The sequence below is a fragment of the Erpetoichthys calabaricus genome, chromosome 10, assembly GCF_900747795.2.
Source record: "Erpetoichthys calabaricus chromosome 10, fErpCal1.3, whole genome shotgun sequence".
NCBI lineage: Eukaryota > Metazoa > Chordata > Cladistia > Polypteriformes > Polypteridae > Erpetoichthys > Erpetoichthys calabaricus.
The window spans coordinates 84,054,631-84,071,086 of record NC_041403.2 but is presented as its reverse complement, the minus strand read 5'-3'; the positions used below and the strand labels follow the sequence as shown (position 1 = coordinate 84,071,086).

General features: G+C 33.7%; 1 protein-coding gene across 1 annotated transcript in view; it reads right to left on the bottom strand.

Moving 5' to 3' along the window:
- Positions 1-16,456, bottom strand: part of LOC114659194 (collagen alpha-1(XXIV) chain) — a 338,513-nt gene that overhangs the window by 230,386 nt on the left and 91,671 nt on the right. The window contains exons 6-10 of the mRNA XM_028811519.2: positions 14,645-14,698; positions 12,227-12,280; positions 2,780-2,824; positions 2,060-2,113; positions 764-808 (exon numbers count right to left, since the gene is read on the bottom strand). Coding sequence (XP_028667352.1) covers positions 764-808; positions 2,060-2,113; positions 2,780-2,824; positions 12,227-12,280; positions 14,645-14,698 — 252 coding nt within the window. The remainder of the gene's footprint in view (positions 1-763; positions 809-2,059; positions 2,114-2,779; positions 2,825-12,226; positions 12,281-14,644; positions 14,699-16,456) is intronic.

Here is a 16,456-nt window from a genome sequence, read left to right as displayed (position 1 = left end):
TCTTGACCAGCCATTTCTATGTGCTACCAGCCACAGGAATGGATTTACTAATTGTAATAATCTACACATTTTAAAAGTTTTTTTCGTTGCACTTTCACATTTGTGTGATAAATTTCATGAGTCCTTTACACTGCCACTATGGCTTCTGGTCAGGCACATTTATGGTCACAGAAATGATTAACCATTTATCACTTTTACTAAGAATAAGTTTCATGTAACTTGAACATTTGTGTGCAATGTACTTTGCATTCTTTCCAACACTATTATCATCACCTGAGGGCAACATTATGGTTGTCTGGACTAAAATTGGGTTATTTATATGCTTTCAAGGTAGGAAAGAATCAGCTTAAAACTGAACAAAGTACTAAAATGCATGCTTCTTTTCATAAGTCCAAGAAAATAAAATCCACTATTTATTTCTTCCAACATTTCATCTAAGATAGGAGAAAAATAAAGCTTTTACTGTTGTCAAGTTTTATTAGGTATTAAGTCAATTTGTGCTCTAAGCTTGAAATGTTCCTGCCTATATGCATTATAAGCATTGGGTGCAACATCAGACAGATGAATGTTCATTCAATCTGAAGGAAAACTGCCTGTTTTTCCTCAGAGTATTAGAATATTAACCCCAGCATTTTTATAGTTTTGACAAGAAAAAAATGGTTTATATTGCCCCAGGTTTCTATTATATAATCTTTCAAAGATATGCATATCTAAGTTCCTAACTTATATAGATAGATAGATAGATTTAAGTACATTTACTTACTCTCACGCCTTTGGGGCCAGGGCTCCCTTGTGGTCCAGCTAAACCCTAAAACACATGTATAAAATGCTATTTTAAGTACACAATAACAGTTACATTTATGATGCTTTAAAACATTTGAAAAGAAAGAAAGTTGACAATAAAGTATTTTTTCATGAATTCTTTTATGATTACTGTAAAACAATATTTAAAATGTTATCATTTACAAATATAATCAGTAAGGTTTTATCTAGAAAATATACAGTATAACTAATAGCACATTTCTAAAAGACACTTTTAAAGTTCAAAACATAAGAGAGGTAGTGGTAAATAAAGTAATATTTGTGAATCTTCAAATCAAAAAAAGTCTGTGTAGTATAATGATACTAGTAGTTTGCACTATTGCCTTACAGTCTTGTAAGATGGAGATGAAATCAAGGCCCTTTCAGTGTCTGGTTGTCTGCACATTCTTTTCATGTCTGCATGAGTTTTACTCATGTACTCAGGCTTCCTTTGAAAGCTGTTTACTTCAGGAAGCTTCAGTGTGAGTAAGTGCGCCTGTGATCAAGTGTCATTCCAACAAGAATAAGTTCCTGGTTTGCAGCTGAACCTTGCAAGTGCAATTTCTGAATTTCTGCAACCCTTGAATTGAAAAAGTGGGTTCAGTAAATGGTTGGAAGGGCAGAGCTACAATATGTTGAACTATTACTTAATGATATCTCTATGATATTCAAGGAACCTTCCAAGGCTTTAACAGTTTACAAATAAAAACTAGTTTCTGATCTTGAAGAATTAAATATGCTTTTGTTGAAATAACTCTAGCATACTGGTATAAGCTTTATTGGTGTATAACACAGTATATGGTATATCCATCCAACCATATATCATCAAATCCATTAAATACAGTTAAGGACTGTGGATCATATCTTAGCAAGGCAGGAAGTATTCCTGAATGGGAAACAAGTTCATTCGACTCCATAAACATACTATACCCACATTCACACATCTTTAGGATGCTGGAGAAAAAGCAGAATACCTTGAGAAAAAGCAAAATAAACCAAAAACATGTATGTGATGAAAGAATATGCAGACTGCATAATCAGTGAGTGGGCCATTACCGAACCCTATAACCTTGGCGTGTCAGGCAGTGGTGTTAACCACACTGCCACCATACCACCCACTATAGTACAGTATATTATGTATTAGCAAATTGTGTCTAGGTAAAATATAATCCTGTTTAAAACATATTCAAATTGAAGAGGACAAAGCAGACAAGATAAAAATATTTATTGATATACATAAATATTATTGTTACTGCACCTGCCTGCCAGGGTAACCAGCGGCACCTGGACTTCCCACCAGACCTGGAATGCCCTGAAAGCAAATAACAGGAGCGGTCAGGTTAATACTAACACAACAAAGTAGAGTTACTATTCAGTCTTGCCCACCATAAATGTCTGGAAGTAACTGAAAACCTACATTCAAAACATCTTGTATTACAATGAAATACTACAGAAGGTGCACAAAATATTTTGTTCAACAGTTCTCAGAATAAAGAATGTATGTTATCACTCTTCTAAGTTAAGTATTACATTTTAAAATATGAATAAAACTGAACTCATCTGTTTGGTAACTATTAGTGCATCATATTTTATTACACAATAGAATATGCAGAAAAAAACAAAACAAAAATGCATTTGTTATAAAATGTCATTTCACAGCTAACAGAATGTTGAAGGTTTGCAGAGAAATTTTTTGTGCTTGCCAACTAACATATATTGTATATTATTCCCATAAAAAGGGTGAATGGGACAAAAGTAGAAATACGTCAGAGAAAGGCTCATAAAGAAGAAAATAATTAAATGGGCTCATCATTTACTTATACCTAAAATTCCATTGTATAACAGATGAAACACATGATGCAATAGACAGATTTTCTTTATGAAATGCATAACAGATTCTGCATTAGTAATGTGACACACATGTTTCTTAATACATTTTCTTCTTCTATTGTTGCTATCACGTTTTTACTTCACTTACTTGTTCACCAGGAGGGCCTTGCAGACCTGGATACCCTTTGGGACCCTGCAGGTAAAAATAATTAGTAAATGCAGTGAATAGCAAGAGGTATACTTATTTGTTATACATTATCTTTCAAAAGCTACTAGAAATTCTACTACCTATAAATATTAAGTTGTGCAACATATCATTGCTTTGGATATGTTACCATTTTTATTAGGTGACAGTATGTTTTGTAATGAATCCCAGCAAGAAACAATCATGAATTTTCTTGAATTTATGTAACACACTGGTTCCCTTTGGCAACAAGCTGTTTGCAATTACTCCTTTACAAAACGTTGGACTCTGCCCAAGCAATCTCCCTCTGTCATAACCCTGCTTAAGTTGAACAGCTTAAACAAAGTAGACATAAACGGTAGATTAATATTATTTCTCAAATAATATAAAATAACACAATTATGAGGAACTTGCATAAAAAAACTAAAGGAGTATTTACTCAATTTTAGTGAATATTATTATTTGCAAATAACTTATAACTTAAGACCAATAAACACTGACATCATCAACACAAAAAACTAATCAGTTACAAAATATATACTGTAATATTATTACAAAATATATATTTTTATTGAGGACAGATGAATGGCCTGATCAATTTTAAGATGACTGTTGAAAAATGTAAATACAAAACTTACTTATGCCTTTGCACTATCCTCAGATATCACCAAGAAACCACACACCACCAGAAAACAGAACAAGTGGAATGGTCTAGTTCAAGGTGTTATACCATTAAAAGCAAACCACTCAGAGGTAATATCTTATACATTGATTAAACACAGCATATGAAAGAGATATTTGTATGATTAACCACACAGTAAATAAAGAGGACATTTCTCCGGTGCTAACTGTTGCTTTGGCTGCTTTTTTATACTCTTTTGATTGTTTATTTTTCCTTAGCTCTTAAATATTAACTATATATAAATATAACTACTGTAAGTAAGTTTAATCATTTAAACACAAAGGCTAATTCAGGTGTTTTCATGGTCTGAACTTAAAATGTGACAAGCCATGTTTTAATGTACTAGCAACATCCTTGCATGATACACAGATGCCTTATACTAAGCATAAGCAAAATACAATATATCCATAAAACAGAATGTAATGACTGAGAGTCCAGCTCACCAATACACACGTGCTCAGGACAAAATTAGTCTTAGTGAATATCTCAACTTTGTATCTTACTTTATTAACAATGCAAGTCTTAACAGGATAGATCTCTTCCGGTCAATACACACTTCAAAAATAATCAAAACCAGAGTGTCTTATACTGTCTGTCCTGCTCCTTATTACATCTCACTTAATGTGTTATTTTTATCTTTATCCTATTTTTATTCACCTAATATTCACTACATTCTATCATGTAATTTTGTTTATCAAAGTTGGGCTCTTGCAGTTAACTTAAAAATCTCCAAAATGATTTATAATATGATTTTGTTGTTGTTCATGTACTTAATGGATTTGACTTCTGTGTTGTTGTCATTGCTTTAATGACATCATTATCCAACCAACAAACCAGTCATTGGTAGTGAAAAGATTAATAACACTATTCTGAAAGATAGCAAAATGAGCTACAGACATAAATAACTAACAGACTTTTAAAAGGCATCATAATCTTACCTATTCATAAAATTCCACTAATGATTGCAAAAAGCATTTTTAACATACTCAGAACAAGGTTTATTTTATAATTTTCAGTTATAGAACATCAGTGTTTCTAATTTACAATTTATGATATTTAAATAGAAAATTATACTTAGAATTTATATCAAGTAAACTATTGATGCTGCCCTAATTGACATTTTACTTTAATGCCATTCTTTTTTTTCCTGGGATAGAATTTCTGCCTGTGCTGCAATGTCTTCAATTCAATGGAAAAATGATAAGCCACTGAATATTCAGTCACAACGTTTAATGCCTCAACTATGCTCACTGGCTTACTGAGTGTGGACCAGGGAGGTTGGAGTGGAGAAGACGGAACTAATGAGAGGAAGACAAGTTAGGCTTCAGAGAGCAAGACAGACGGGAATTAAAGGCATCATTTTAGTGATATACTTGCGGTGGAAAATGCAAATGCTGTTCCACTACAATAGATATTGAATCAGCGGACAGAAAGGGGCCGTCAAAAAGGCTGCAGGTTTTGTTGTTTCTTTAGTTGTTTAATTTGCTTATCTGCCTATTCATTGCATTACCTTTATTTATATTTGGCTAAATGAAAGTCCATTTTTGTATTTCTCTGGTCATATTAGCAGTTATTTGGGTACAAGGATGCTATTAGAGCACCAGTAGTACCAAAAACATGTTTATATGCTTCATCTTCTAACTCAACTAATCAGGAAACTGTGCAAAAATGATAATGAGGGAGCAACTTGTCATTTTACATATAGGCGAGTGTTTTGTATTTTTTTCATTGCCTTAAAATGATTGGGCAGCAGAGCAGTGCAATTGTTTAGCAATGCTAACTGAGAGTCCAGAGTCCCTGGCTTGAATCCTGGCTTGGGCTCTGCCTATAAAGAATTAACATTATATTCCTATATCTTTTTTTACCTCTGTTTTTCCTTCTTCATCACAAAGACATACAGATTCAATTATTTTATAAAAGATTGTGCCCAAAAATGAACTGCCATTTATCTAGTCAGAATTACAGTCACTGTATATTCAATTACCATACATTAAGATTCAAAATGCTATTCATAGATATATGGTACCAATAGTACCATTGATATTTAGTGTAGTATATGGCATTTGAATGGTGAAACTTCATATGGCAAACTATTGTTGTAATTACTTTCATAGAAACACATTAAAATGAAATATCAATACAAATATTAATTCAGTTAATTTTATATTAATGTTATATTTTAAATGTTAAATAAAAAACTGTTTCTAAATCTATTGGCACAAGTGCTCATGGTCCTACACAATTTGCCATAATGAAGGTGGATGAAAAGTAACGGTGCACAACAGCTGAAATCTTTAATAATACTGCTAATCTTATTAAATATCATGATCACTTTCAGCTTTGACCAAATTTAATAACTGAATGATAGTGATTTTAGGGACAGAATGGAAGTCAGATGTAGCCACAAAATGTTGATAAAAGTCACGTGCTTTAAGAGAATTTGTTAAATTCAAAGTTGCTCACCAGCCAAAGTAAAATCCTGAGAATTGTACATTGTAAAGAACAAACAATGGTGTTCAAAAACTAGGGTTTTTCATGGTTGTGTGTGTAGGTTCAGCACTGCAGGCAAGGGGAAATCTATTGCCATACACCTAAGGTCATAACAGGTTTTAAAAATATATTGCGGGTAACCCATGAGTGCGGGATGAAGAATTTCCTTACGGCCAAGGTAACAAAGTGGGGTAAACTAACAAACCACAGAAGTACAATGTGTGATTTTATGCATTTTAAATGAAAATGTGCTACACAGTACTTTATTCTACCATGTCTGTTTTAAATGTATGGCAATCAAATTCTCACAATGCTAAAAAAGACATTCTTTTCAGGACAATGTGATTGGGGATTATCAGTACATTATTTTGAACAATGAAAAACTCTAGTGTCCAGAGTAGATAAATTGGAGAAGCATTGCCTGTCTATTGGAAAAAAATGAGGAAAAACAGCTAGAGAAGTGTGGAACTGTTTTGTTCATGCTACACAAGACAATGCTATAACTGACTTTAGTTGCTCTTAGTGTAACACTGTCCTATAGTGCAAACTACAAGATGGTAGACAAAGCCAGCCTCTGATCAAACACTAGATGGGGTACCAGTGTACAGGGCATAAACACTCACCACAGACCAGTTCAGAGTCACCAATAAACTTTAATGCCTGTGTGTCTAGCATGAAGAAGGAAATCAAAATGAACCTATGAGAACTTGCATCACTATCTCCCAACAGGAAGTGCTTGGGCTGGGATCCGAACAAATAACTCTGGAGTTGATGCAAATAAGAGAAATGTATGCACATCCATTTATAGTTTTGTTTTGTTTGTTAGTAAAGACAAGCAACTGTACAGTGTAAGGAAATGGAAATTTGTACGGGTGTGAGGTGAATTTTAGTACGAGTACAAACTGTTGTGGATACAGGTGGGTTTGAGTACAAGCTGCAGCAGATAGAAGTGGGTTTGGGCATGCAGTATGGTGGGCATGTGTTTATTTGGGTTGAACTGCAGTGGATACAGGTATGTTTGGGCTTGAGTTACAGCATCCATGCAAAACTCAATTAAAAAACTACGATACTTCATTTTTCAACAAAGTTCAGACACTGTTTCATGCATGTTACCAACTTAAATAATGTCTCAACAAAGTCATGGGTTACATAAAATGGCAGCACCTATGATAACTACAAGACAAAATGTTGGCATTCATACAAAGAAATACATATCAAGAAGGCACATCTTAATACATAATTCGCCTGCCTCCTCACTCACGTCCGTCCGAAGCCGAATGCGCAGTCGCCTTCTGCGCACGTCCGAAGCCGAATGTGCAGTCGCCTTCTGCGCAGTTGCCCGAAAAACCTTACGTGACCGACATCCAACCCCAACATCATGGTAGGTGGCGGATTTACGGCCGCAAAAATTCAAAGAGAAAGGCGACTTCGATTAAAGCTCTAGAAGCCTGAAAGGCGATTTCGACTACAGCTTGAGGCCTAATTACACATTCTGATTCAATTACGCATTCATTCAATACACCTATATCAGGTTTGTGGTGCTTATACTTACTACTATTCCATATTGTACTGGAACATTCATCATTCAATATTATACTATAGGCCTGGAAAATTCATCAACTAACAGTACAAGCCTGTACAGTAATGAGTAAAGCGGACTACAATCATTACAAAACAACTTCTTCGTTACTTATCGTTTGTTCTTCATACACTGCTGACACAAACTCGTGCCCGTTTCATCTTACGTTGTTGAAACGGGCTCTTTGTCTAGTATAAAAAATTTTGTTGAAGTAACAGCAAAAATATTCAACTATAAAAAAAATAATGAAATGTTAATTGCATAATATGAAGGCAGTGCTTATTATAGAAGTCCTAAACAGAATTTTTCTGTGTGCCTGTAATATTCTGTGTTGACTGTGTTCTCGATCCTTGGCTGATCTTTGCGGTAGTGAACAGAGCAGGAGCCCAACCAGGATGTTATGCTGTCAGTGACAACAGATTCCACTCTTCACCTGTCGCAGAAGGTAAGCTTAGATAGACACATTCAGACTCTCCTTAAACATATAAGGAAAAAAAGCATTGGTGAGACTACGTGATAAGAGCCAAGATAACTGCAGACTCACATTGCACATTCAAAGATACAAATGTTTTTCTTTTCCTAACATAATAGATCCCTTTCCTTCTACAGTACATTCTGCAAATTTCACTTTTTCCTCTTGACAAAACTGCCCATGTGAATTACACCATTGGGAGCCTTGAAATAAAAATGACCGAAGTATTCAGTTGTCAGATCAGACTTTTAAAAACCTGTATCATATGGTGTAAAATTACAAAAAGCAGAATTTAAAGTACCAAAACATAAAGTGTAAAGTAGATATTCTGTTAAAATTATTTAACATTTAGAGAAGATGCTAATTCTGGATATTCTTAGAAAGAAAATAAATTGTTTTGGAATTAGTTGGAAATTGTTCGAAACCAAATATATCCATGAGTTTTAATTTTTATTCTTATACTGGTGAAGTTATGCATCTGCCTCAAAATGCCTGAATTCTGTGTTCAGATCCCGGCCCCTGTATGGAGTTTGTACATGTCACCCCAAGTTTTCTCCAGGTCTCTGTGGCGTCTCACAGTTAAGGTTGATTGCATCTCTAAATGGTTCCTGGATGAGTATGTATTATTACATGAGTTCATGCTATAACTGAAGGCTGTCCTATCTAGAGTTCATTAATGCTTTACCCGCTATACTGCTGAGACAGGCACTAGCCTCTTGCAACCTTGCATTGATGTAAACATGTCACAGTTAAGAAAATCAATTACCATTTTCTTAAAAGTCAATGCAATTTCATATATTTCCACAAGGGGACAGAATACAGTAAAACAAACTACTAATTGATATTTTTTATTGATAATAGTAAGGAAAAGAAGAAAGCAAGTATTTTCATTACACTGTGAGAAATCTAAATAGAAACTTGTGTCCCTTTTCTACTTTTTCTGTTTATGATCACTTGCTATATCTAATGAACTCTCACCATAAAGGTATCCCACCTATTAGTATTAATTACATTTTATTATACTAATACATGGAACTCTATACTGTTTACCACCACAAGGTTAAGTGATGATGTGTGCCAGCACCCTATCCAAAAATGGTTCCTGACTTGTGTTTAATGATTTGTCTTTTAGGCACAGTAAAATAAGTGGGTTAATCATAATGATTCATCTACTCTAAGAAGTGACTGTTGGTTGTAGATAGTTTATTGGATCTCTGACTCTGGCAAAGTGGTCACTGATCTGAATAACTTGAGAACACTGATCTAGAGAATGTGGTGGGGGAGGGGGATGCTCAACTCTCTGGAGCACTACCAATATGGCATGAGCAAATTAAATCCTTCAAGAAACATTCAAACAAAACAGAAAGAGACTGATGCATTGCAACAGGAGAAGTCTTGTGTATGCCTTGTGGAACTGCACTGGCTGTGGGATGGTTCACTTTACAACCTCATTACTGAGGGTAGAAAAAACATCACTTTGTGATCCATGGAACAACACAGCTGTCTCAGTCTGTTACTGAGGGAGCTCCTCTGTTTAACCAACAATGCATATAGATGGTAAGAGTCTTTGTCCAAAAAAAAGCAAGCACCCTCCTGCGTTCCACCTCCGTTCCAACATGTCCTCTAGTGAGTCCACTTTGGCTCCAAGAACCGGTTTGTTAAATCTACTGGTGTCACCTATGCTAATGCTGTTTCTCCAGCACATTATCATGTAGAAGATGGCACTGGCGACAACAGACTGGTAAAAAAGATGTAAGAGTGTTCTGCATTCTTGAGTCTGTCTGTCATTCAGATGCACCTGGAAGTACTTGCATATCCTCACCATCTACACATTTTTGCCATCAATAGTAACTGAATGCATAGAGGAACTGACCATTCTAAGATCCAATACCATCATTGACGTACTAATGTTGAGCTGCAGATGGTTAGTTTGCCCCACTCAATAAAAAGTCCTTCATTATGACTTTGTCTTTATTTTCCTTCCATCACTGATACAGCAAACCATAGCTGTGTCATAAAAATTATGTAGATAACATGAGTCAACACTGTAAATGATGTCTGAGATATACTGAGTACATGCTACTCATCACCATGCCTGATTCACAATTCTTTAGCTGTATAAACAGTAGTCAACCTGTTAGATAAGCCACTGTCCAGGACACAGTGGGAGAGAATCAACCTGATTAAATGGTCATAACTTGCAACTCGTGCTGTTTGGTGTTGAATACACTAGTGAAGTGAAAGAACATAAACCTCACTCTTCTGCCTTGTTTCTCCAGATGGGAGTAGGCTCTACTTGGCAGTCAGATGATATCATCATTCACTTTGTTGTGATCCCAATAGAAGAAAATTATATTTCTGAATAAAGTTATGTATCCATTACTTATTTGTGGCACAGTCTACAGAGAAAATGTGTTCCTATTTGAATCAATCTTTTTTTTTATTATGGCTTATATTTCAATATGACCACATAGGCTTAGTCAATTTCAAAGGTTGTTATGGATAATACAGATTAATCTGTTATGAATTTACAACAGTAACAAAAATTCTGTTAATACTCTTACAGTAGTGAGTCACAGGTCACAGCCTCGGAAACCATACCCTCTAACAATGTGTCACCACATTACTGCAATGATTCAATAAAATGGCACTGCCCATGAAAAAAACAATACAGTGCAGAAAAAAATAAATAATGTAATAAACTTAAAACTAAATTGAAAAACAAAAAACAATGTGTAATAAACTCACAGAAATGACATATTTATCTATAACCCCAAAAAGATACAGGAAAAATGAAATAAAAATACTCTTCATAACATCTGAGAACTCAGAGTTACAGTATCAACTGTGGCTGCTAAGGTGAGCTCTAGCTTGGTGCCCTGTAGCCAGAAAGTGCTGCCTTAATCTGTAAAGTTATTACATATCTTGATCTGAAGTGGCAATGCAAAGGGGTTTAAAACCACTTTATGGCAGATTTTTAATTAACTATTGTGGCAGAAAGGGGGAAAGACTTAACTGGATGGACAAAGAGAGGTCAGGATTGACACGGAGGGGCAGAGAGAGAGAGAGAGAGAGAGATATTCTCTGTGGTACTTAAGAGGAGGGCTAGGGTACAAGTCATCCAACCTAGCAGATTACTTCCATGGGGTTGCCCAGTATAGCAGCAGTTGTTTTGTTGTTTGTTTTCTTCCTTTGTTTATACCTTCATTGTATGTTAAACATAGATGATTTAACTTTATTACAAATTTAGGGAAATGTCACTAAATCTCACTCTTATGTTATATCTGCTATAACTACAAAAATCCCACATCATTCCACTCACAGCATTATAACAACCTATGGTACCATATGACCTTGTACAGCTATTTACCAGTCTGCCTTACAAATTCTATGGCTGAAAACAAGCTAAACCTTTGTTCCTATTAATTACAAATAAACATCCTCTCACTGCTTGTAGTAGGCATCTACTGCATGCAAAAATATACAAATCAAATAAAAAAATGTAATTAACTCTAAAAAGGAAAACAGGCAGGAACAACTACTTTTGCAGGGACGATTCAGAAAATGTGGACAATTTCTGAAATTGTGTAGTAATTTTAAACATTGTTAATGGCATGGACATGCTAATTATTATATGTTAGAGATCACATGTAACTATAAAACTGTAATAAATATTCATATCAATGTCATGCCCCAAGAGAGATATGACCTAATAGAACCAGAAACCGTCTAGGCAAGAAAAGAGTTATTCATAGAAAAATTTAAGAATGGCCTTAACATTTAGTATCAAAGTAAGTGGATTTGAAAAATGTATACATGCATGTCTTTGTGTGCACAAATGAATCTTTTCAGTAAAGCTTATTATTTAGTATGATGCATATGATCATTTAGTATGATGTTTATTATTTAGTATGATTTGTACATACTCTTGCATTTCTATTATGCACTAATAACTGGAAGTTATAAATGCTACTTTTTTTTGGCAACAGCAAAACCCAAAGCTCTCATTTAAACTTCAGATGAAGTGGATTTATATTTCTTGACATGATGCAGTTTAACTAATATGACAAAAAACAAGTGAGCAACTTTCTGCATGTAGGTCTTTTTACAGTCAGATGTTTTTCACGACGATCCCTATGACTTGGAAACTTCCAATATCAATGAAAAATACAATAAAAATCATCTTACCAATTGACCAGATGGGCCAAGAGAGCCTGTCTGACCTGTAGAACCTGGGTCGCCCTAAAAAAAAAAAATAGTATACATTAAAATTTAGTATCAAAAGAACTTATATTTTAATGCTGTCATGAAGTATTGGAAAGGAGAAAAATGGTAAAATGTTTGGATGGTTACCTGCACCCCAACTGCATAAATGATTGAAGCCTAAAGCATACATTTTTTATGTTTTTTTGTTGGAGGCTGGATGGAATAGCGAAAGAGCCTGGCAGAAGTCATAGTAAGAGAGTAGAATGGAATTTTCCTGGAGGGTGGATGGCTTTTACATGAGGTTACAGGAAGAATGGCGGTTTGTCTGATGTAACAAGGAGAATGAAGTATTATTGGATGTAAGTGAGAGAATAGACGTTGCTGGATGGAGGTGTAGTTTTGTTGGAGAATAGATGATATTTTGTTGAAAATAGGTAGGACAATGGAGTTTAACTAGAGAGAACAGGGTGTTCTAAAAGAGACATAGTATTCAAGACCCCTGATACACAGTTTTTGAAAGTATGCAAAACTTGCAAGTTAATTGGTAAGGCATTCTCAGTCAGTATTTAGTAAGTGTCAAAAACAGAACAGGTGTTAAGAAAAACAGGAGAAGCAGAAATGTTGAAATCATATTTAACTGATTAAAACAGAAACAAATGATTTGATATATCTTTTCAACTCTTTTTCAAGAAACCTTGATTTGATATAGTTTCATGACTTTTACCCATTAAATACAGTAAATACATTAACGTTTCTCAAAATATGTTCACAAGACAGCTACAATATCTGAAATGAAATGTACAGAGTCACTGACTAATGAATTTCCTTTCTAAATTAGTAAATTAGGAAAGAAAAACATGTTAGCCTGTGCTCAACTTATTTACAAAGTTAAGAGGATATTGTGAAGTCCAGGTAGTGGTGAAAATAGTGGCAACACTTGGTTAAATAGGAAAATGATGTAATTTAAATGCAGGTGTTTCTGCACAGATTGTTGACTTGGTTAATAATCCAGCACACTCAAGGTCTTTGATAAATCTGCTGCGTATACTTCAATTATGGCATATAATTATGGCTTCCATGGCCAGAAAAACATAAAAGCTGTAATAAATGGAGGTGTTTCTACTCACACTTCTTAATTATTTAAGCAATTAATTTTCAAACATGCTCAGGGTTACTGATTTATCTGGCAGGCTTTGAATGTAATCATCTTCTCAGAATGTAAGGTCAAAGCTGATCACTACTAAATGTCTATAAGTCACCTCTTTTGTTCAATGCTAAAGCATGTATTTACTAAAGAATATACTGTTTATAGACAGACCTTATCAACAGACCATGGGCATTCAGCCAGTGGCTTAATTACAATAACAACTGAATTATCCATATCCTTCACCATTCTCCAACACTAGACAGATGGTGGGTTCAAGCTTTTGGAATATTATAAAATCTGAAGTTCACATACTAAATTAATTTGTTTTTTTGGGTTGCTTTTCCCACAATAAAAAACTGGAATCCTCACTGAATTTTAGATTTTAACATCCAGTATATCTCGTAAATTATTCAGTACAATTTGGGAAAGCACAATGAAGTTATTTTAATGATGTCTTGTCTGTTATCTTAGACGTCAATAAAACATCTAAAATTCACTTATTTATATGTAATAATAATTTTTAATAAGTAATAATACCCTTTATATTTTGCTCTCTCTACACAGAGCTTTGACAAACAAGAAGTACTTCATTAAAAGTGCTCCGCAATTTTTCCCTAGTCTATTTCTAAGGCTGATATACTTAATCTTACAGTTCTTATCCAGGTTGAAAACCAGGGTGGCCATTACTTGATTTTTATATGTTTTTCTTATATGGCTATGGTTTAATACCTATATTTAGAGTATACTTGAAGTATAACTGAAATTAACTGCATGATTAATGCTGAAAACCTAGTGAAAACAATGAAAACATAAATATTATATATAAAACATGCAAAATTTTATCACCATAGCATACATTGCCAAGGCATAATATTCTAAGAACAAATGCACAGTTTGAAGTATTCCCTGTAAACTCCATTTTTTTGTCAAGCTGTAGGATACCAATAAAACGAATTAACACTAAAAAATACAAGGAGAAAATAAAAGAATCTTACATGAATTAAATAATGCAGAAGACAAAAATAAACAAATATGGAAAAAAGAAACACACCCTTATGCAAAGCATGCAGAACCCACAGAAAGAAATAACCAATATTACAAATTCTAAATTAATCAAAACATGCAGGGATAAGCAGAGATATCACAGGTGCAAACACCACAAATGTTTACAAGAATGTCAGCGCTGATAAAAAAAGAAAGATGGATATGCATCAAAGCAAAATAAGCAGAAAGATGCCTTCATGTCCGCATACCTTCTCTCCAGGCGGTGCCTGACCTGGTGATAATCCTGGATCTCCTTTTGAACCCTATTATATATGAATGAATGATATCAACAGGATGTAGACAGTGCATTTTTTTCATTCTTTCATTAACCCACAGTGTTGTATAACCATTAATTACAACTTAATTCACTATCTAAACAAAATTAGAAACTGAAATTCAAAAACAGACTTTAAAATAAAAACTGTAGAACATAGCCTTCAAAAGTTTGAAATCACCCAGAAATTCTCATGTTTTTGATAGAAAAGAAACTGATACTTTGTTACCAAGGTACAATGAAATTTATTTAAAAATATAGCCAAGACATTGTTAGTGTTGCAAACAACTATTACTGCTTAAAATAAATGATTTACAATTTAATATGCACATATGTTTGCAAACCCCTATTTATAGCAGCAATTACTCCAGTGTCCTATTTTTAAACCCTCTTAGCTCATTATTAATTAATCATGTTTAAATGCTAATTGGTTATTCGAGAAACCTTTATAATTGTGTTTGTACAGCTGAAACCAGTTATTCTGTTCAATAAAACAAGAAACTTGACTTTCCTTGGGTTGTAAGGTACTAAAGTTCAATTCTGGGTTCAAAAATGGACAAACGGAAACAGCTTTCTCAAGAAAAGCTCAGTCAATTGTTGTTTTGTGAAACAATAAAGTATAAAATAAACATTTGTTTATGTACCATTGGTTGCTAAATTTAAATTTACAACATCTATTAAAAGGGCTTAACAATCAATTGATTTTTATTACGTGTTTATAGGATCATTATTGTGACAACGATCCTTTGACAATTTTAATTAAAACAATATCACTCTGATTTTCACAGGCAGCACATAAAATCATACAATAAATCAACAACTTCTTACAAGATAATCTAAACTGTGAAAAAACAGCATTTGGGTGATTACTCAGATGATCTTTCCTGGAATTTGACAATTTAGGAAGCTTAATTTAGAAGACCTGTAGTTTATTGCAGTGCAAAAGATTGCATTTATTTTTCAGTTTATTTTATTTTTCATTTTGACTGCTAACCATACTAAAAGCTGCAGTTGGTACGGCTTGTTGAACACATCCATTCAGCTTTTACAAATCAATCATAATGACAATATGAATAGACGGTTCTTTAAAAATAACCTAAATCATCATTTCATTTACTTTTTCCATATTTAACCTGACACAAATTGGACATTAAATATACTGGCATATTTAACAGAATTTGTAATATGTGAAATAAATTAAACTATTTACAACAGCAAGGCAGAATAAATTAAGACAAAAAAATATTTTCAACTTTCAACAACAGCGATGCCAAGTACATCACAAAAGATATTCTCCAGTGATAATGGAGATACAGCCAAAGCTGGAAGCAATAACTTGTGGAAACCTTCATATTACATAAGTACTCCAGATTATGTAGTTATTCTTATTTATGAAATCACTGCTAAGCAAGAAATCAAAACAATGAACAGTAAGACAAATTAAATAAAAATGTGGTTAGTCACTAAAAGAATACAATATTGTCACTTGTAATCTGACAAAGTCTGAAAACCTTGAGTAGAACACTACTAAAAACATAACACAAATTTATTGCCTGAAACAATATGTAAATGATACAATATACTGACACAATGACAAAATAATGTATTAGTGATTAATGTAAGAAAGTGTAGTATTATCAAAAACATTTCAATACTTTTCCCAAACAAATTATAATACTTAGAAATATACCCTGCTTCAACATGTGCTCATTTCAGACAGATCTGAATAAATCTCACCCACTTGCTA